The sequence below is a fragment of the Xiphophorus hellerii genome, chromosome 20 (genome assembly GCF_003331165.1).
Source record: "Xiphophorus hellerii strain 12219 chromosome 20, Xiphophorus_hellerii-4.1, whole genome shotgun sequence".
Lineage (NCBI taxonomy): Eukaryota > Metazoa > Chordata > Actinopteri > Cyprinodontiformes > Poeciliidae > Xiphophorus > Xiphophorus hellerii.
In genome coordinates this window covers 21,813,047-21,834,438 of record NC_045691.1, presented here as the reverse complement: position 1 = coordinate 21,834,438, position 21,392 = coordinate 21,813,047, and the positions used below count along the sequence as shown (strand labels likewise).

General features: G+C 37.1%; 1 protein-coding gene across 2 annotated transcripts in view; it reads right to left on the bottom strand.

The window, feature by feature from the left end:
- Positions 1-226: 226 nt before the first annotated feature.
- Positions 227-21,392, bottom strand: part of mdfi (MyoD family inhibitor) — a 33,495-nt gene continuing 12,329 nt past the window's right edge. For both annotated transcript variants that reach the window (XM_032549882.1, XM_032549883.1), the window contains exons 3-5: positions 17,681-17,800; positions 4,261-4,632; positions 227-3,540 (exon numbers count right to left, since the gene is read on the bottom strand). In XM_032549882.1, coding sequence (XP_032405773.1) covers positions 3,287-3,540; positions 4,261-4,632; positions 17,681-17,800 — 746 coding nt within the window. In that variant the 3' untranslated portion in view covers positions 227-3,286. The remainder of the gene's footprint in view (positions 3,541-4,260; positions 4,633-17,680; positions 17,801-21,392) is intronic.

Sequence of the window (21,392 nt, the reverse complement as noted above, 5' to 3'; positions counted from 1 at the left end):
GACTCCTATACTAATCTTACATTGCTAAAATGTGAAAAATCCAATCTTTCATAATTTGAGACAATTATTTAGTGGGCAAAGAAAACCTATTAAGAAATAGTTTTTTCTTTGTACAAACCCTGAAGAACCATGCCTATTGACACCAACTATAATTCCTAAAGATACATATAAATGGAGGTCAAAATAAATAAATATATAAGAAATGAAGTAAAAGAAATGAAAAACATGTAGTTCACATTGTTTATTCAGATTTACACATAGATACCTTAATACAACTTCCAGGACAGTAAACAAAATGTAAACAAAATGACGTTTTGATGAATTGTACAGTCTAGAAAAAAAACAAAAAAACTCAAGTGGGCAAAACAAACAAACAAAAAAACAAAACAAAAAACATGTTCAGATTCATTCAGAGCAGAAGCAGCCAGCCCTTTGAGTCCAACTTTTATTGTATAATCACATAATAAACTCATCAAAGAAGACATTTTTAAAGAAAGCACTAATAATACTGAACATGGGCATTACAGAACTAAGCTTGTTCTATTCCAGTTTCTATCTAATAGACTTTATACAGGGAGTTTATATATCAGGAGGAGGAATCCTTCAGGATAACCTGGATGTCTAGATTGTGTTCTCCATCACTAGATCAAGTAAGAAGCGTCTTCGTCACAAGGTTTGAATATAAAACTATACAAATCATAATTTCAGTAAAAGATATTGAGGCAAGACATACACTTTTTCCTATTATTTTTATTGTACTTTAATTGAAAATTATATAATATTGTTTATTTTTACACTGTAAATCTATCTCTGATAGGCATGTTTTAAGGCCTTCCAAATAGGTAGTCTGTAGCACCTTATCTACACGTTAGGTGCCAACTCCTGGTATACTATCAACCTCACCAGTAATAGGACTCATAATTTGGATATCTCTTACATACAGTACCTTGCAAATGTTTTCATACTCACATTTTTTTCATATTGCAAACACAAACGTCAATGTATTTGATTAGATTCTGTATGACAGAACAACATGAAATAGAGCAAAACTGTGAATTGAAATGAACATAAACCAAGGTAAGAACTTTTTTTTTAAGTTTACCTATTATTTTTGTTTTAATTGTGTTTATTATGTGCTTTAATACTGATATCAGGATCTTAGAATTATGCCTATTGATATCCTCAGTTCCTAAAACTTAGGTCATCTGTTAACTGTACATTCATTTCCATAATTGGCTCTGTTTAACTCCTTATTTCTTCTTTGTTTTGTCGTTTTTGTTTTGCCTCCTGTTTTTTATGTTATTCACCCTATTTTGTAACATTAATTATGAGGTTAGTTGTCCGGGGTTTCCTACTTAATTTGTATACATACATGACATGACTGCACACACAGCGGAAAGACTTAGCACAATGCTTCCCTGGTCTGGTGACAGAGAACAGTTCCCTATGTGAAGTACCATAATTATAATTTGCTCTTGGAATGGTTTGTAAATATATCTAACATGGCTAACACTTCTGTACATTTCATCTTTCGGCATGATTTGATCTACACAAATCATCCTAAAAATCCCGCTGTTTCCAGGTCACTCCAGGCTTTAAAATGAGTTTCAGGGCATACACATCCAGTTTGGTTCATCATTTCAAGCATTACTTAAACTCCTTGGATTATATGAAAATAAAACAGCAAATGCATTGCTGCTTTGATGAAATCAAGTTGAACACAACAATAGAGTATCTTTATCAGTGTGAGATTTCAGCCCATAAAATGGGTCCTTATCAAACACATTAGTGTCGCACATTAGCCCTTCTATGTACAAGTAATTAAAAACCTGAAGACTAAAGTCCCAAAGGAGCAAAGGATTTCTCAAACAGTATTAAACCAGAGGGAAAAAAAGATTTCTATCAAGTCTCTTTAAAATGCACAACTGATCTAAGTGCAATCTTAAGAGGTATTGGTTTGAAAAGAAGGTAGGCGCTGCAGCACATGACTGTGCATGGCTTTTATCAAAACTGTACCATTCATGCTGTAAGCGTATGGATCTAACTTAGCATAATTTCATAGGATTTTCAGTGGAGGAATTAAATTAGACGCAGAGCTAAGTCTGCTTTACAGAGAGCCCAGCTAAAAACTGATAACGCAGAAATGTGATTTTTTTTTTCCTTTACATTAGATGAAAAATGCAAATATCTTAACTAAAATCTACCAAACAAGGATTAATGGAGATTTGGTAAAGGCAAGAAACCTACTTGGAAATTCAGGCTTTAAGCTGATCCAAGACCATTTAAGGCCATTTCATATGGAAGAAATGATAGAAAAATTAAATGTATTAGAAAGCAGATGAGCTGGCATCCATTAAAAAAAAAAAAGTCCTTCGATAAGAAATGTAAAAGTAAACAAAGCTTGAAATGTTAAGTGGGGAGAGATCTTTGCATAAGAATGCCCTCCATTCACAAAAGAATAGACAAAAATGTTCATTGCCGATCATATCAACAATTTTTTCATTGATGTCCATTTATGAAGATTCCCATTTAGTTCCTATATTTAGGCTGATAAAGGACGCTTCCCCTGTAATTAAGCCAGGTAAGGAAAGCAGCACATTACCATGAGAGATTTGTGTGTCATATTGCAACAAGTCAAGATTTCAGCGTCCTGTTCAACAAGAACAAAAAACACCAGAGGATGTGACATCTCCCTTTTAACAGGTTTTCCAGAAAGGCCACAGCAACCAATCAAGAATTTACCCTTGCCAAGGACAGGAGGACCGGCTATGTTTCTACTGAGATCTGAGCGACCAGTTCCCCATTATTCCATTGCTCTTATCTGCAGAAACACTAAAATCCGGTTAAATGGAGCCATTTCCTCATTTGCCTTTAGAGGTCACTTTTCATGCTTGAAGAACTCCAGTAATTCAAACGGTGCTGGGGGTTTCATTGTAATAATAGCTAGTTCAGAGAAGCTACAGAGGCTCGGTCTGCACTCACAAAACAGTGCTGAAATTGTCTCTGCCCTGCACAGCCAACTGAGTGAGAATGAATCAATAGCTCAGACAAAGCAAGGAGGCCGTGTGATCAATAAAGGAAATAATTAGGTCACATATTTTTGCTTTATAAACCCTGTAGAATGAGTAGGACAGAGCTAGTTACACCCGCTGATAGATTTTCAATCCCGATGCTCAGGGAACACTGAGCGAATGTAGCGCTGCTTCTGATCTTAGTTGCTCCTGGGCCTCGCTATGTCTTGCATAGCAGACGTCTACTTTGCCCCATCCGGCAGTGGCTGGATGCCTCAGGACGAGAAGCAAAGACTGCAGCATTCCATACAGATCTCTAAACAGTCTGCAGACTCACAACAGGCGTCAATGATGCCACAGTCCATGTCACAGGGCAGGTCACAGTCACCGCACTCCTCCGATGCGCAGCAGCAGCAGAAACACGAGTCATCACCCGCGCAGGAGCCACAGGTGGCACAGTCCAGCACAATGTTGCAGAGGGTCAGGAACTCACAGAAGAGGCAGGCCAGGATACAGTGAACACAGCAGTCTGCATGGAAAGGGACCAGATGAACGCCTTTATTGGTATTTCTATGTCTTACGTTATGAAATAATTTCATGTTTTAGGCCTATTTGCAAAAATCCTGCTAACATAAGAAAAGTAAAAAAAATCTCTAACCCAAATACATTTTTACACTAAAACAGATATTTTAATCCTTCCTTAGGTGCTGGTTTCTTTGATGGCTTCCCATAATGTTGGTTCTGCAGAACCTACAGAACAGATTACTTTCCCAAAATTAGATGTTACTTTCCTGAACTGTCCATGTACTTTTTAGAGATACTTTCATTTTCCATGCAAAACGAAAGATACTTGTTGCCTTCCCAAACTTACCAAGTTAAGTTTTTTTTTTAAGATTTTAGTTAAGATATTTGCATTTTCCCAGAATTTATATATTACTTTCCTAAAATTGTTATCAAACATACGGGCTAATTTGGCCAAACAGACGTTAAGGGACTTTCTGGGAACCTGCATTTTAATTCCTAGAAGTTTACAGCAATGCTTAGATATCAGAATCGTCAAATTCACCAAAGTTTAATACTGTGGATGTTATTACAAAGGAGAGAAGGACTTAAATAAATGATATTAATGTAGCATAAGATCTCAGTACTCCTAAAATTTGCTCTAATGTTTGATTTTACTGCCTGTACTTTCTTCTCACTGTCCTCAAACTCTCATTAGCAGTACTCTGCATCTTCATCTGTTTCTCACCATCCTGTGCGTCTGTGGGAATCTGGGAGCTGTTACTCTTTGAACTGCTCTTGCTCCTCTTACTGCCCTGGGATGTGATGGAGGGGTTTGAGCGCAGTTTCTTGGTGTGTTTGGGTCCTGCAGAAGATGACGATGAGGTGGAGGAGCCTCCTCTCGGCAGAGAGCCCAGCTTGGGATGTCTGTGAGAGCCACCATTCCTGACGGGGTTGGACTGAAGGGCGGGCAGGTGTGTTGTGTGCATGTGATGTGGACAGTGCGTCTGAGTGGGGTGCGTGTGTTCATGGCTTTTGACTCCGTTGCGCAGCAGGCTGCCGGGCTGCGACCGACAAGGCTGGGTGTAATGGATGGGCGTGGATCTTGCTGATGGTTGAGCTGTGGATCAACAAAAACACAGACATTTAGACCAAGAAAGATAATTAAACACTAGTTTGTATTAGCGGTGTAGTCTTAAAACTTTATTTACTCAAAATTCTGTAAGTATAAACATACGTAGAAAAAAAATCCCCACATTGTGCAATTTTGCGGCTTTCTGCAATGCAGGGACAACTTTAGAATCCCAGATTAATTTAGCATCACCAAGGTGGCAAACATATCTGAGCAAAAACTAAATCAGCTATGCTCATGGAACTGATACCTATATGTTAGTCTTTTGCATAGCCAAAAAAACACAGGCAGATACCAATGTCAGTATATTGTGTATAATTACCAATATATCAACAGAAAAGTACCTGATATGAATCTAAACATGTCAGTCTTTGGTCAATGCACTGTTCATTCTACCTCCCTGTGCCACAGAGTGCTGCTTTTTAAAGAAACCAGGAAGAAAAGAGAGAAAATAAAGAACATTTGATAATCACTTGGAGACAGTTAACTCACACAGGCATGCTTTGATTGGCTGCTGGTTGTGGTCATGCAACAATCTAGTGTTATTTAAGATTCTTTCATTCAGCGTTTTCTAACTTTGCTCCAGATGTCTGGCACGCTGTAGGGCCAGTGTGTGTGTGTGTGTGCAGTTGGAAAGCTAGAAGAAGCAATCATTCTTCTCTCTCCAAGGTGTGTCAAAAGTCAATACCTGGTGCTCTCTAATGTTATGTCTATTTTTGCTCTTTTCTTCTCAGTTACATATTCTTCCTCCTATGTGTGTTCATCTTTCCACCTTTTATTTTCCTCCTTAGTCTTTTGCGTAGTTGTCAAGCATTCCCAGCTCGCCAAGACACAAATTGCAAAACAATGAGAGTTGCTGTGAGCATTTTATTATATTCTTCTTTGTTGTGAAGTATTTCCAGTGGAATTTTGAGCTGTTGAGAAACTCATATTTCATATTTCTGAGCTTGTGATGTTTGAAATTGTATCTGTATGCGAGTGGAGTATAAGGCAGGCAAGCAGACAGAAAGAGAAAGAGACAGAATGAAAGAGAGAGAGAGAGAGAGATTTTTTTTTTGATTTTTAAAAACTCATTTATTCACTCAGTGGTGATACATAGGAACAATCAACACCAAGTCAAATTAACACATTCATAAATGAAAGTTCTGAGTTATTTAAAGTAAATAAAACACCTTCATAATCCCAAATCTTCTGAAAAATATTTAGCTCATCCACTTTTAAATAATATTTATATTCTAACATCACTCTTGCTCTAACCATACTCTTAAAAAGTTTTACACAATCAGTATTCTGTTCATTACTAATTTTAAATTTTCTACTCAAATATATTGCAAGCTTCGCTTGACCGCAAAAAAAATTAAACAACCGTCCAATTTTCTTTTTTCCTTTGCCATATAAAGAACCAAAAATAAAAGACTGTTCTATAAAACTTTCTCCAAATAATTTCCAAATATCTCTTAGTAACGCAAATAAATCCATTAATCTAAGACATTGTACAAAACAATGAAAGATAGTTTCTCTTAATAAACAAAAAGGACATTTATCGGAAACAACAGGATTAATAATAGAAACAAAAGCATTAACCGCAATAATACCATGTAAAATTCTCCATTGTAAATCCCCAACATTTTTCGTCAATGGTGGCTTATAAAGTAATCCCCACACAGGTTTCACATCAAAACCAGCCTTAAAATAATCTCTCCAAGGAGTATCTTTTTTATCTTTTAATTTGACTTTGTTCAAAGCCTTAACACATTTCATATATATTAACTTTCCATTCACAGATTCCAAAATTGTCCATTCACTTTTTCCTTGTTCTAAAAAAGGTCCAGGACATTCAATGTCTTTCATTTGTGGCTTAAAACACAGCTTAAGGAAGGGATCTGCTTCATCAGGTGTTAGACGTCCATCAAACCATCCCTTTATGAGTCTTTTGTCGTCTTCAGATAACATTCGCTTAAAAGTTGCCAACATAATGCTTACAAGTCTTAAAGAGTGAATCTCCAATCTTCGAGCCAAAGGAACAACATCATCCATCTCAGATCCAACAAGCTCAAGCAGATGTTTCAACGTAACCAGCCCACTTTTCATCAAACGTTCAGAAATCATAGCCATTTTGTCCCACGCTGAACCCAAACGAGATCCCTGGAGGACTGGTTCCAGTAATAACCAATTTAAAGATGTGGACGTTCCAACTCTCTTCGTTTCCATGAGGTTCCAAGATTTTAACACACTAACATAAAAAGATGACAAACACTTTACATTATGTTTTGAAAAGTCAACAATAAACAAAGTTTTACCAAAACCTAAATTACCAACTTTCGAAAAGAAATATTCTGTAACTTGTCTCCACAAAACATTTTGATCACCATACAAAAAACTCTGCAAAAACTGCAATCTGAAGGCTGCTTTCCTACTTTCTAAATGAATTAAGCCTTGCCCTCCTTCTTCCTTTGGTAAAAACAAAACACTCTGAGGGACCCAATGTAATCTGTCCCAAAAGAAATTTAAAATAATAGTCTGTAATTTTACCAAAAGACCTGGCGGGGGTTCAAGAACAGATAAGCGATGCCACAAAGTTGAAGCAACCAGATTATTAATAATTAGTGTACGGCCTCTGTAAGAACATCGTGGCAAAAGCCAGTGCCATTTCTTTAATCTGCCCTCCATTAATTCAATAAAACCTTCCCAATTTTTCATAACCTCTATTTGATCCCCCAAATAAACACCCAAATATTTAAAACCATTTTTTGACCACTTTAATTCATCAGGTAATTTAGGTTCTTGCTTTGTCCACTTACCAACTGACAAAAGCTTTACTCTTGCTCCAATTAACTTTGGATGAAGAAATTTTACCAAAACACTCAATAATTTTAATTAAAGTAAAAACATCAGACTCTTTTGTGACTGCCACAATAATATCATCAGCATATGCAGAAAGTTGAAAAGGTAAAGAAACTTCACTTAACTTTATACCCTGCAACCTTTTCCTGATTTGACATAACAAGGGTTCAATGCTCAATGAATACAACATTCCTGACATTGCACAACCTTGGCGAATACCTCTCTTTACATTAAAAGGTGCACTTAAACCACCATTGACTTTCAATACACTTTCAATGTCACAATAGAGGGTTTTAATCATGGCAATGAACCCAGGGGAGAAACCAAAAGCTTTCAAAGTATTCCATAAATATTGGTGCTCCACTCGATCAAATGCCTTTTCTTGGTCAATAGAAATCAGACCAAAGTTTAAACCCAATAAATTAGAGACGTCCAAATAATCTCGAATTAAAGTTATGTTATCTCTTATTGATCTGCCAGGGATACAATAAGACTGATCAACATGTATAACTTGATCAATCACTTTTCTCAATCTGCATGCCAAAACTTTTGAAAAAATCTTGTAGTCAGTACACAATAGACTGACAGGTCTCCAATTCCTTATTTCATAAAGGTCACCCTTCTTAGGAATGAGAGTAAGCACAGCTCTGCGACAGCTAAGGGGTAACATTCCCCTTGCCACACTGTTATTTAGAACTTCCAACAAATCTTCAGCCAACACAGGCCAACACGATTTATAAAACTCCACAGACAAGCCATCTATTCCTGGAGCCTTGCCATTTTCCATGCTCAGCAGCGCCTCCTGCAGTTCTTCCAACGTCAAAGCATGCTCCAAAATGAGATTGTCTTGGTCTGACACCTTTTGCAAGTCCTTAAAAAACTCTTCTGTTATCACAGAATCTTCTTTAAACTCACTGGCATACAACGTTGAAAAAAAGTCCACAGCTCTTTTCCTCAGTTCGGTGGGATCTGTCAACTCTTTTCCATCTTCAGAACGAATGCAATGAATGAGACGATTTTGTCCATTTTTCTTCTCCAAACTGAAGAAGAATTTTGAGGGAGCATCCATTTCAGAGACACATTGAAAACGTGAACGTACCAGAGCTCCCTGCACTCTGAGCCCAAGCAGATCAGCCAAAGCGTTTTTTTTTTGTTTGAGCGTCTGAATATGGCCCCGATTTCCTGTGGACTCACAAAAACTCTGAAGATCCACAATTTCAGTCTCTAATTCTTCAATCGATTTTACCATTTCTCTTGTAACATTGTAAGTGTATTGAGTACAAAACTGTTGAATTTTAATTTTACCAATATCCCACCACTGCTGTACAGATGCAAACTGACATTTCATGAGTCTCCACTGTTTCCAAAAAAAACAAAATCCTTTTTTAAAACAACCATCATTTAACAAAACAGTATTGAAATGCCAATATGCACTTTTAGGTCTTAAATTATTTATAAACACATTTCCTATGATCATACAATGATCAGAAAAACCCACTGGACACAAAGTGCATGATCTAAATATTTGCAAATGATGCCCAAAACAATAAAACCTATCTAATCTTGCCATAGTAATATAATTCTCTTTACAATGAGCCCAGGAATATTGCCTTATCTTTCCATTCTTAAAACGCCACACATCAGCTAAATCATAAGTTTCAATAATACGTTTCAATATTTTCCTTGACTGTAAATGTGGCTCCAAATGATTCCTATCTAAATCATCTATTGTACAATTAAAATCACCTCCTAAAATTAAGTAATCTGTTGACACACAATTTAATAGTGTATTTGCTAATTTTTCTAAGAAAACACAACGTTCACTTGAGTTCACAGGAGCATATACATTCAGTAAAATAAACTTTATATTTTCATACTTGACAATAACCTTTAACAATCTTCCAGATACAACATCTTCAATTTCAATAGAAACTGGAAGAAAATTTCTTGAAAAAAGAATAGCTACCCCTGCACTTAGCGAGGTGTTATGGCTCAAAATAATATTTCCATCCCATTCTTTCTTCCAATCAACCTCATTATCAACATTACTATGAGTTTCTTGAGCAAAAGCTATATCAATGCCTTTAGATTTTAAAAATTCAAAAAACATAGCCCTTTTTTTCACATCTCTTGCACCATTAACATTCAAAGATGAAATTTTAAATCTGCTCATAATCACACAAAAAAAGATCCAAAAAAGAAAGAAAATACAGCATCTTATCAGCTGTTTTTTAACTTTCATATAACTCACTTAATTCGAGCCCTGATTTTTTGCACCAGTTTTCGAAGTCTGAATACTTCAGTGTCCCTTAACCCATCAGATGTCCTTTGTCTCATTAACCATTTAGCTGAGTCCACAAATAATTTTCTATTCGGGAAAAAATCATCTATGACCACATCCCGTTTCCCTTTTGTCACTTCCAAAAACCTTCTAATCTGTTCTAGACTGTAACCATTGGTACTCTGACCATCAGGAATAGAGGAATCAGAAGATTCTCTATCGCTATCAGAATCAGATACAGCCTCTGAATCACTTTCTTTCCCACTCTTTTCTTTAAACTGAGCCTTTTTCGGTTTAACCCCTTTAGAGTCTTTAGATTTTCTTTTAGTGATTGGTACTTTAAAAACACTTTCATCATCTCTGATCAAATTTCCTCCACCATGAACTAAATCCTCAACATCCATTTCTTCTTGTAATGATTCTTGTGTCGTTGTTTGACTCTCCTTACTCCCTTCAACAGAAGTAATGACATCCTCAATGACATGTTCTGAAACATTTGACTGTTTTTGCTCTCCCGTTGAAACTCCTTCCTCAGGATTAATTTCTTGAGCTTCTTCCCCAGCAGTAGCCACCGAAGCTCCCTCCTCAGTTACACCCACTATAGCTCCATTCGCAGCATCCGCTGATGTTCCTGGTTCTGGATTTTCATCAACCTGAACATTCTCTTTTTGAATATTTTCAGGGCAATTTCGGACAGTATGGCCCTCCTGGTTACATCCAAAACACTTCATAGTTTCCGTTGTCACAAAAATAGTGTAATCAAAACCATCAACCTTAAATTTCATCACAATGCTCAATTCTTCAACATCATTTTTTAGAATCATAAACACTTGTCTTCTAAAAGACACAACGTGTTTCAACTTTGCTGATTTGCAACCTGACGGGAGCATTTTCATTGTCGACACGACCTGACCGTGACGTGACAATTCCTTTAACAACACATCGTCACTGATGAAAGGTGGCAAATTAGACAAGATGATTTTTTTAGCAGGGTTCATTAAAGGGAAAACAGTAGTTTGAGTATTTTTCAAAACAATTCCCCTCTCAACTACGCTGTTCACTTTATCAATCGAGTCCAAAAACATAACCACTGCATTGTTCATCCTGGACGCTGCCTTCACACTGTCACACCCAACAAGTTCCCCAACAGCCAACCCACACTCCTCAACCGAAAAATCCACGCCAACTGGTATTTTAATACCATGTCGGCGTGAAAGGCTCCTAAAACCAGCAGCACCGTAACTTTTCCCGGCCATCGCACCGAGCTAAAAAAACTCGGTGCTGCCGGAAAAAACACTATTTAAACACCAGTGAAAACAAAAATGTGTTACCGTGCGAAACAGATGAAACACCACTGTAAAAAGTGACAATCAAACCTTTAAAAAAAACTCACACTCGTTCTCTTTCCACTCCACACATGCAGCAGACGCTCACACATGCGCACTCGAGAGAGAGAGAGAAAGAGAGACGCCGAGTCCGGATTGTCTCCAAACAGAGATTGAGGTTAAACCCACTCACATACAATATATGCATGCAAGAACACGTGTGAACACACACTGCACATGCACACATTGAAAGGAAGGGAGAAAAAAAAATACACAAGGTCCCTTTGTTTGCAAGAGAAAAAATGAAGAAGAAAGATGGCTCGAGAAAAAGGGAGAAAAACTTGAAGGCTGTTGCTTCTTGCGCATTTTTGGGATCAGGATGATTCATGGGTGTGACTCATAAACACAATGATTCAGCAATGCGAGCCAGTTAAAAATAACAGCAAATAAAAAGCCAAGTGAGTGTGGCATAAACATGATGAGGTCGGGCAACCACAATGTGTTTCTGATAGCTGAGTGTTTGCCATGAACACGGTAATAAGAGTCAATGAGGGTCTTGCAACCTTCAGGACGACAGCTTTATCAACATGTCGGCATATATTTTGAGCTACGAAGCGAGTGTGAGTGAGTCACTATGTTTTAAAATCCACACTGCCATCTTCACACCCTCCATCTCCAACTGCTTTTCCTGCTTCTCCGATACCCTGTACTTACACGCTTCCCTCCCCGGATCAGAGAATAGCTCTTTCTCTCCTTTGCTGAAATGAGTCATGACTGTCTCTGTCTGTCTTTATCTAATTGTCTCTTCCACAGTTTGTCTGCGTTGGCAGGAGAGCCTAACTACAGACATGAGCTCTAAACCATGACAATTAGACAAAAAAAAAAAAGGTGTTTCTGCCAGCAATCAATTCTGAACAGATTTTGAATGCCAACTATAATACTGTGTTGTTTTCTCACAATTGTTTCTTAATACGGAAAAATATGTAGATGCAAGAACTTGACAGAATTTCTCTCACAGAAAAAGTTTCCCAACATTTATGCAACATTTCAAAACCATTTCAAATGTTTCTAAAGTGCCTGTAATTTGTCCCAGATTTCTTACTACTGGATTTTACTGGTCTTCTGTTACAGAGTTTAACTGTTTCACCCAGCACTGATAAGCTCTGAAACCGAGTTAATAGGGCTGAGCTTTAATTCAGTATTGCTTTGAAAAACCTATTTCTCACACCTTTGGCTGTTATCCAGTGACTTAAGAACTTACAGTGTACATTAGACTTATTTTCTTTGCCTTACTAATAAGAACTGTATTCAGTTAGAGGCACCGTAAGTCAAAATTCAAAGGAGGATATAACTGTAGATCTGCAGGGACTTTTCAGTCCAAGAAACATGAGAACAGTACAGCTTTGCTGTTATGTGTCAATATTTGTGTCACAACCTTTTTAGAAATGGGACAGATTGTAAATCTGTGAAGAGTAGGCCTGTCATAATAACCAATAAATCATGATAAATTAAAACAAACTCAACTATTTCCATTGGCATAATTTATCATTTATCTCTTTTTTTCCCTCTTTCTAATAAAAACTGGAACATAAAAGTCTTCAGTTTGGTGCTTTGGTCTCAACCAGCCCTTTTCTGAAGGACAATTTTGTTTACAAAGACTTCAAAATTCATTTTATTTGTTGTTTTGTTTATTTATTTTGGATATTTAAAATGTCTTCCAGTTCCAGTGTTAAATGTTCATTAAAATTTAATAATAATTTCTAATCTTTTAGAATGTGCTCTTTCACTATTATTTTGTCATTACCATTATATCACTTAAAAATGGTCTGAAATATTATCGATTATCACAATAACTTCTCTAACAATTTATCGTCCAGCAAAATTTGTTAGCCTAGTGAAGGGTGAGCAATAGGCTTATACTCTCTTAGCAATCTGTTACCTAGCAACAGATGGATTACCATCGATAATATTTCCAGTATGTAAAACTGTATAGGGTTAGTCCAATGCTTGATTAATCAGAATATTGTGAAAAGACATAAACTGTAGAAATGCGAGATTAAATTGTCTGGTGACAACAGCAAAGGATCAGCAGCTTGGTCAGCCTTGACAGATGCTTGGTTAGTTGGAAACTCAAAAATCCTATCTTTTTTCATTTAGTGAATGCACCATATTAAGCACTAACATTGACACTCATAATACAGACAATTATATTTTAGTCATTCTCTGGTTTGAATAAATTTAATTTAGCTCTACTGACAACATAGTCACTTTTGTCATTTTAGCAACGAAGTTATACTGATATGTAATAATGTAATTATAATAACAGAAATAATAATATATAAAACGTAATTAGGTATGCTCCTCCACAAAATATGACAGCTGGCTTTTCTACTGTTGATATGTCTGGTAAAACACAGCTGTGTACTGAACATCTGTCTCGTTTCATCATCTGAAGGACATAGTTCGGCATTTTTGCGCTTGAAATAATGTATTATATGACATAGAAAACAATCTGAAACAAATCAGTTTTTTCTTTTGTGGTTTTCACTTGGGGAAAAAAAACATAAAAATTAGTCACAGAATAAATAGGTGGCTTCATTCACTTTTTGTTTTATTTGGCTAATTTGTTTTAGCTGCGCTTGATAAATGAAGGAGAACTCTGTGCAAATCCTGAAAGAAAAGGCCTTAAATTTGAATAAAAACATATGAAGGAGCAACTGAATGCCCAGGAGCTCTAATGACTATCAACCAACCACTTCTTCCACACATGGCCCTGAAGACATTACTGCCTAAAAAGGTAGACTTTCCAACATGAGTCTGTGTCTTGTTGCTTGGCAGACAACGTGAAAGGAGTTTAAACATGACAAATGGCAAATTTAGAAGAAGAAAGCCAGAGAAAAACGAGGTGAATTAGTCAGTTTTACAGAAACGGGAAACAGTGAACAAACAGTCTCTGTGTTTGACTATAATCAAAAGCAACATCACAGTCCTGCTAGACATCCTCCAAACAACAGCTAGCAGCCGCTTTGATGATGAAGATAATAACAAACAGCTCCTCTCAGCATGTGCCCTGATTTCCTGAAGAATCAAAATACCATAATTTAAGTTCTCACGCTCTGAAAATATGTTGTAAAAAAAAAAAAACTCAAACTAAAAATATTACGCCATAAATGCTACTGTGATCCTGTCAGTAATTAATTACATGTGTCTCACTGTTTCCAGTCACGGTTGTGAGCAGTTAAACATCTGTGAACATGAGTTTCCTGCTGCGTCGGTGACGTCAAAGACAACACCGTGCTGATGACATCACCTGGCCAAAGAGTTTTACTGTGTGTTCAAGCCAGCCCCATATGTTAGTAAACCTCTCTGCACATTGTTCTCAGACAGCTTGCCACGCACTTGGAGCCAGACACATCATCACTAGTTCTGTGCATCCACGGTTTGCAGACACCCCCATCAACCCACACACAGGCTTTTGCAGATGTCAGCAGGCCGTGATCTCACAGCAAGCCTGAGCACAGTTTTTTTTTGTTTTTTTTATAACGTCCACACACTCATTGCAAAGCCAAAATATTGTACAAACATTATTGATTTATTGCTTGAAAATGACATAGTCCACATTTAACGTGCTCTCACAGAACACCCGAGTCACAGTACACAGACAAAACAAAGACAAAAAATAACAGGGATGTCGAGGAGATAGATGTGCACTTTTGCTGTCTGTAGAAGTGAAGAGCTGGTGGAGACAAACTTGAATGTGGAACTGGAATTGCTGTAAAGACATGGAGGTGGGCTAAATACAAGTCACACTTGCATAACTTACCTTCCACTTCAAAATGATCAAATTTCTTCCAAAATCAAAACAAAATAGACCAAATGTGTGGCTGTAAAATGAAAACATTTGAAAAAGTTTAAGGGCTGCAAAAAGCTGCGCAACACAGGGGGGAATTCTTTGATGACCTGCAAATATGATAGTTGGATAACCTTTCCAGAAGAACATATGGAGCGGGTGTATTTTACGTTGCGAAACAAAATGACGCAGAGAAAAAGCATGAAAAGGAACAAAAATCTGGCTTTAAAGTGTTTAGCCAAGAATCTGAAGTGGAGACAAAGCGCAGACGGGACAGGTAGAGGCAGGAGAATCAGAGTAGACATTCACTCATCCACTTATTTCATAGAACGCTGTGTTCACCTACTTATCCATTTATCCACTTCCTGTCTGACATGCTGGTTATTTAGTTAGCACAAACTAGCTATTATGATGTCACCTATAGTTGGCCTTGGATTCAAAGAAAAGATCTCGGGCTCCAGCTCTCTAACACATACTCAGATGACAGCTTATACAACCCCTTCCTCGCCCCTAAATTCCTCCTTTCAATCACCACTCACTCACTTAAATCATCTCTCTTCTTCTCTGTGCAAAGAAGCGAGGATGAATTTAGGCCACGGAGGAGGATTTAAATTTTTTTCACCATGCTGTAGGGTTAGCGGCTAAGCATGAGAACAACTTTGTTAGATTTTTGAGGGTGTTATTATTGTGCAGTCTTGTCTTCTAAAGAAATAAATGACATAGCAGAACCAGGTTAAGAGTAAGGTTGAGAAGTCTTATTTGAAAATGAAGGCACAAAAAATAAATGCGGTGGAGTAATGGCACAACATGACGTGCATAGCCTTTGGCTCTGGTTCAGAAATCTGACTGTGACTGCACATCAAGGCGAGGAAGACAGTGTCTGTCTCTATACGACCGAGACAAAACCACAAGACTTGTAATTTGAGAAAGAAAAGCCAGTGACGGTGGTTGATGATATAAAGCGTTTAAAGAAAGCTTGGATTTTTGATGCCTCTCGTTAGTGAAGGGAGAAAGGGAGATGCGGCTTTACGGAGATCTGATGAAGACGATTGAACAAATGTAAAAAAAAAAAAAAAAGAAAATCCCAAAAAAACAATATGAGACAAAATAATTATTTCTCTTTAAATGGATGAAAAATGGAAAATTTGGTTTGGCCAGGATGGACAAAAACTGCTTTACAGATGAATAAAAATGGAGAAACAAAACCTCGGATTCTTTAACAAATGCAATTAAGAAGTTATTCCAGAGCCTGCTGACAGTAAGACTCCCCTCTGGGACACAGAGAAAAATGGCCAAATACTTTTTTCTCCTTTTAGATCAAACAATGGCCAAACAGCAGGAATGTTCCCAAAGTCAATTTGCCTTGAATCAAACTTGCTCAGCAAACAGCCCCACCCTTACAAAAAATAATAACATTAAACTTTTCAACATTTTCTGATGTTGCAAACCACTGGATCAGACTGGATGAAGAGTAAACCATTTCATTGCAGCGCTGGCTGTTGTTATTCTGCTGGAGTCAAAACCTCCAAATCCTGGTTTAACAGGTTTTCCTCCAGGATTGCCCGACTTTTAGCTCCATTCATCTTCCCGCCAACTCTGGCCACTTTGACTGCAACTAATCAAGAAAAGCATCCCCACAGCATGATGCTGCCACTATCATCTTTACTTGTGACACGTGTTTATGTGAGGAGTGTCAGTTCTGTGCCACACATAGTGTTTTGCATGAAGGCCAATAACTTTAGTTTCTGTCTCATCTGTATACCTTCTTTTAAATGTTTGCTTTGTTTTCTACATTGTGAAAAAATTCAAAATGGGATTTCTTATGAAATTCTTCCTTATGGTTTTCTTCTTGCCACTCTTCCATAAAGGACAGATTTGTGGTCATCACAAAACAACAGCATTTTATATGTGGACTATATTTAACACTCTGATGCCTTCTGAAAGCAATTATGGGAGGTGACGATACGTTTCAAGACACTATAATATCAGCTGTATATGCCTGTAGTCAAGAGAAGTATGCAACAAAATAAACAGGAAGCAGAGTGTTGGTTGCTTAATGAATAAGTGTATGAGTCTGCTATTGTTTTTAAAAGTGCCTCCATCTTCCTGTATCCACACCATAGCTGCAAATAGAGTTTCTAAATATCCTGAGGCAGGAATTTTTCAGTGGTCTGTAATCCAGTTTGCTTATAAATGAATCCTGAAAAGGCCTCTGTGTGAATAAAGTTCTCAACAGAATGGGATTAATGGGAGGCAGAAGCTAGGGAAATATGCTCACTTAATTAGTCTTCAGGACTTTGCTTTTTTCCCGTTATTTTGTTATCTATAATCTGACTGACCAATATGTACAGTGAATCCTAAGTGATTAGTAAAGTCTGGGAAATGCTGACACCCTAACTATCCATTTCCAAAAGAGAAAAGGCAGGAAGAAAGATCATTCAGAAAATAGAGGAAACTGGAAAAGTCAAGAGTTCTGCACATAAACCTCTAAGTTCAGACTTGGGTGGAGATTTGGTCATGTACAAAACATTAACTGTGTGTGTGAATACCTGACCTATTTCTTTGGGGTGTGTGACTGTATCAGTTAAAGGTCAGGATAATATGACTCATCTGAAGAGCCATCAGTAATGGAAACTGAACTGATCAGTCTCTCTCTCTGACTTTGTCTCAATGGGTGTGTGTGTGTGTGGGTGTGTGTGTGTGTGTGGGTGCTGATGAAGTTGCTCAGTTACTCACATGTAATGCTGTCGTTGGGTGTTGTGTTGCAACTATCTCCATTACCATCACCATTTAATAACCTTTCAGGGGTGCCATTCACCCTCAATATGAGGGGCTCAGTGTAGGTGTAGGCCTCATCTGCAAAAACAAACACACAAACAGGTACATACAGTTAAGCATTAAAAAAGAGGGTAATGTACAAAATATCTATTTTAGATAGAGTGGGTTTGCATCCCTTTTTAGATTCCAAATTTTATTTCATATTAAACATCCACAGGAAAGCTATTTCCATCATTTCCCATCTACCAGCACTTAATTAATTAAAATAGAGTAGTTTTGCTGACTTCAACAAAGCCAGATTTTGTCTGTGTGTTGGTGAGTGCTCTGTCCTAAACCTCCATCTGGAAGCAGTTAAATCCAACCCCTGGTGGCTGTTTAGGGGTCTATGTGAAGGCTTGTGAAATCTGTGCTGTTCTGTGTGTGTGTGCGGGCGTGCATGTGTGTGTGTGTGTCTGTTTGAGTTGGGGAGTAAATATATGTTCAAAATGTACACATAAGAGGACATCCATGTGATACACATGCAGTAAATATTACAGGTAGTATGTGTTCAGAGACACCATACAGTCCACTAATGAAGCCGATTTTTTCAAACACACAGAGACAACACAGGGGCCTTCAAAGTGAGGCAGGCGCAGGCCTCTGAGAGGTGCAGACTCATTCCTGGGTAAATGGGAGCCAGCTGGGCTTGATAAATACACACAAACTGAGCCACGTCCTGTGCGTGGACTCAACACTTCCCGGCTATGTTTATTTACTCTATCCGCTCTCTCACTTCTCTATCTGTCCTCTCCTACATGTCCCCTGACTTTTCCCCATACTCTCAATTTCACATTCCTCTGCACATTTGAATTAATTCAATAGACTAATAGCCACTATTTTGGCAGAACACATCATCTCTGAAGAGGCTGAGATGTAGACATTTTCGAGAGGCCCTGTGAAGAACCTATGAGTTGTCACTATTTCACTTTTAGCCAACAGTCATTTATATTCTGGCTGTTGCTCATCTCCAGCTGTCTATAGGCATCATATAAAGATTGCAAGTCCATCACAGAGACGAACAGAACAAACAACCATACACAGATGGGTGGACTTAAGGGTAATGTAGTGAGAATCAATAAATTATCGTACATGTTTTTGGACTGTGGGGAAATAAAAACACATGCTGAAGGAGAACATGCAAACTCTAATGAGTTAAGGCCCCTGACTAACATTCAAACACAGAATTTCATTGCTGCAAGGCAACCGTGCAAACGACAACTTAAAATAGTAAAGTAATGTTGACTGTGGTGCATTTAAAATAGACCAGTACATAAAAAATGTTACAAAATCTGAAGTAAATTTCTACGTTGTGCATTTTGCCCTGTATCACTGTTGAAACTAAATATTAATTACACCAGAGATTACTAGTGTTGCAACACAATCTGAGATCCATGTAACACATACTGTATTGTGAAACAGACCTGAGACGCAGTCTATTGTCAGTGTCTTGTGCAAACATGGCATGGAGCAAAGGCGAGAACAAATCATTACTTGAACGTCAATTCTTCCTATCTACACATACAAGACAGCTGTGCTGGAATCCATGAACTTTAGCTGAGGGAAGTTTCTTTTCATTTACAAATTTGAAAAAGATAAGAGACCAAAAGCTAAATGAAATAAATAGACTTGCAAGGAACAATTGCAGGTTATAGAATACATAGCTAGACATTGGTTAAGAAAATATAACTGCAGTCCTCCAATTAAACAATTAACAAAAACTGAAAAAGCTTTGAATATAATGAATATGTTCAATGCTGCATATAGTATAAAAAACAAAATGCCAGATTAAAAATAAAAAAAATACTACCACATGTTTTTAATTGAAATGTGGTTTTCTTAATTGTGTCAGAATTTATTTTACAATACAATAAAAACATTTTTATAAACAATGATAACAACGTAGTTTGTTCTGAGCACTGTAATGTATTTTTTCTCACAAATTTAGCACAATTTTTTCTAATATATATGAACTTGATGTATTTGCTGTGGCTACAATCCAGTAGCTTGCCATCATCAGCATGTGATTGTGTCTGTGATTGGAAATGACTGATTTCCATTCAGTCATTTCTTAAAGCAACTTTACGAAACCTTTGAGGATTGAAAAGTGCTATATAAGTCTGATGTAATTTCATTTCATACACACATTTTATCATTATGTTGCAGATCCTGTCTCTGACATGTGGGCAGTGTTTTGTGATAACTTTTGGATACAAAAGAATAATTCTGATTTTTGAGCTATTAAAAACATTTTATGTAGATTTGAAAAGAAAAAAACAATACAAGTGCTTGTTAGATGATTTTCTTTTCAGTGCAACAGATGTGATTTTTCAAATGAGTGTTGACTCAGTATCAACACTTTAATACTTAGAGGAGAATGACAAACAAAATTCCTAAAGTTTTTATAGCAAAGAACAACTAAATATAAAAATGTTCAAATACAATCGTGAAAAAATTATGCAATTTATTTCTGTGCCAGGGATTTATTTGCACAGCTTTTTAAATAGAAATCTTCATTGTCCTAGATTATTGAGAACTGCCCTTTATTTTACCCAATCAGATTTCAGCTGCCTGCAGGGCGGTATGATCTAAAAGTATATGGCTTCTTACTTAACTAGTCTTTTTTATTATAAACATTTAAATCACAATAGTTGAGCCTAAGCCCTTTACCACCAAAGCTGTGGTGCCATTCAAGTTCCCCTTCAACCAGTTGCGTGCTGGCACCAAAAACAAACCACCAACCCACCCAACCTCTGGGCCGTTTCTGAGATCTGAAAACGATGAGACTAATCAAAATCAGACGGGAGCAATAGAGAATGGGTTGTGTGTTTATGTTTTAGGATGAACATGTGTGCTTGTTCGTGACCGTGCACCGACGTCTCTTTGATGTGTATCTGTAATGCGGCGTATGTACACGTGTCAGGAGCCTTAAAGGGGTGACTCAAAGGAACTGCAATCCTCCAAGTAAACAATTAACCATTAAAACAAAGGCATATGTATCCCACAGGGTAATGATTAGTTCAAACACACAGCATACATACTGACACTATTTAGATGAGAAGGCAAACGGTTTGACATATCCTGTAACAGCTGCAGGGGACAAAATCCTGCTGCTTCTCAGATAAAATGAGTTTGCTTTTCAGAAAACCATTCAGAAGTTTTTCTGTTTGTTTCCTTTCCCAGACCCCTTAAAACTCTTTCTACAGCGTTGAAAATGACCCCACAAAGCATTTTTTTTCACATTTTGTTTAGTAACACCCACAAACATCAATGTGTTTATTGTAGGGGTTTAATGTCATAGCTCAGCAGAACCACCTTTGGCTTTGAATACATCTGCAAACGTTTTAGAGAACCTTTTAAATAAAGTCTAAAACAGCTTTGCCAATTCTTCACAAAATCTTTTTTATTATAGCATTTTGAATCTAAGTGGAAAATGCAAAATCATATCTTGAAAGCTAACATTGAAAAGAAAATCTTGTATTTTTAAATCTCTCTATAAATAAAAATGTTATAAGTGTGACATATATTTGTATTTAATCACCTCTTAAGTAAATGGTTTTAGAACCATCTGCATTTATAACTCCAAATGTTTGTGGTATTTCTGTACTGATGTACAGACGGAAATTTTTGCCCA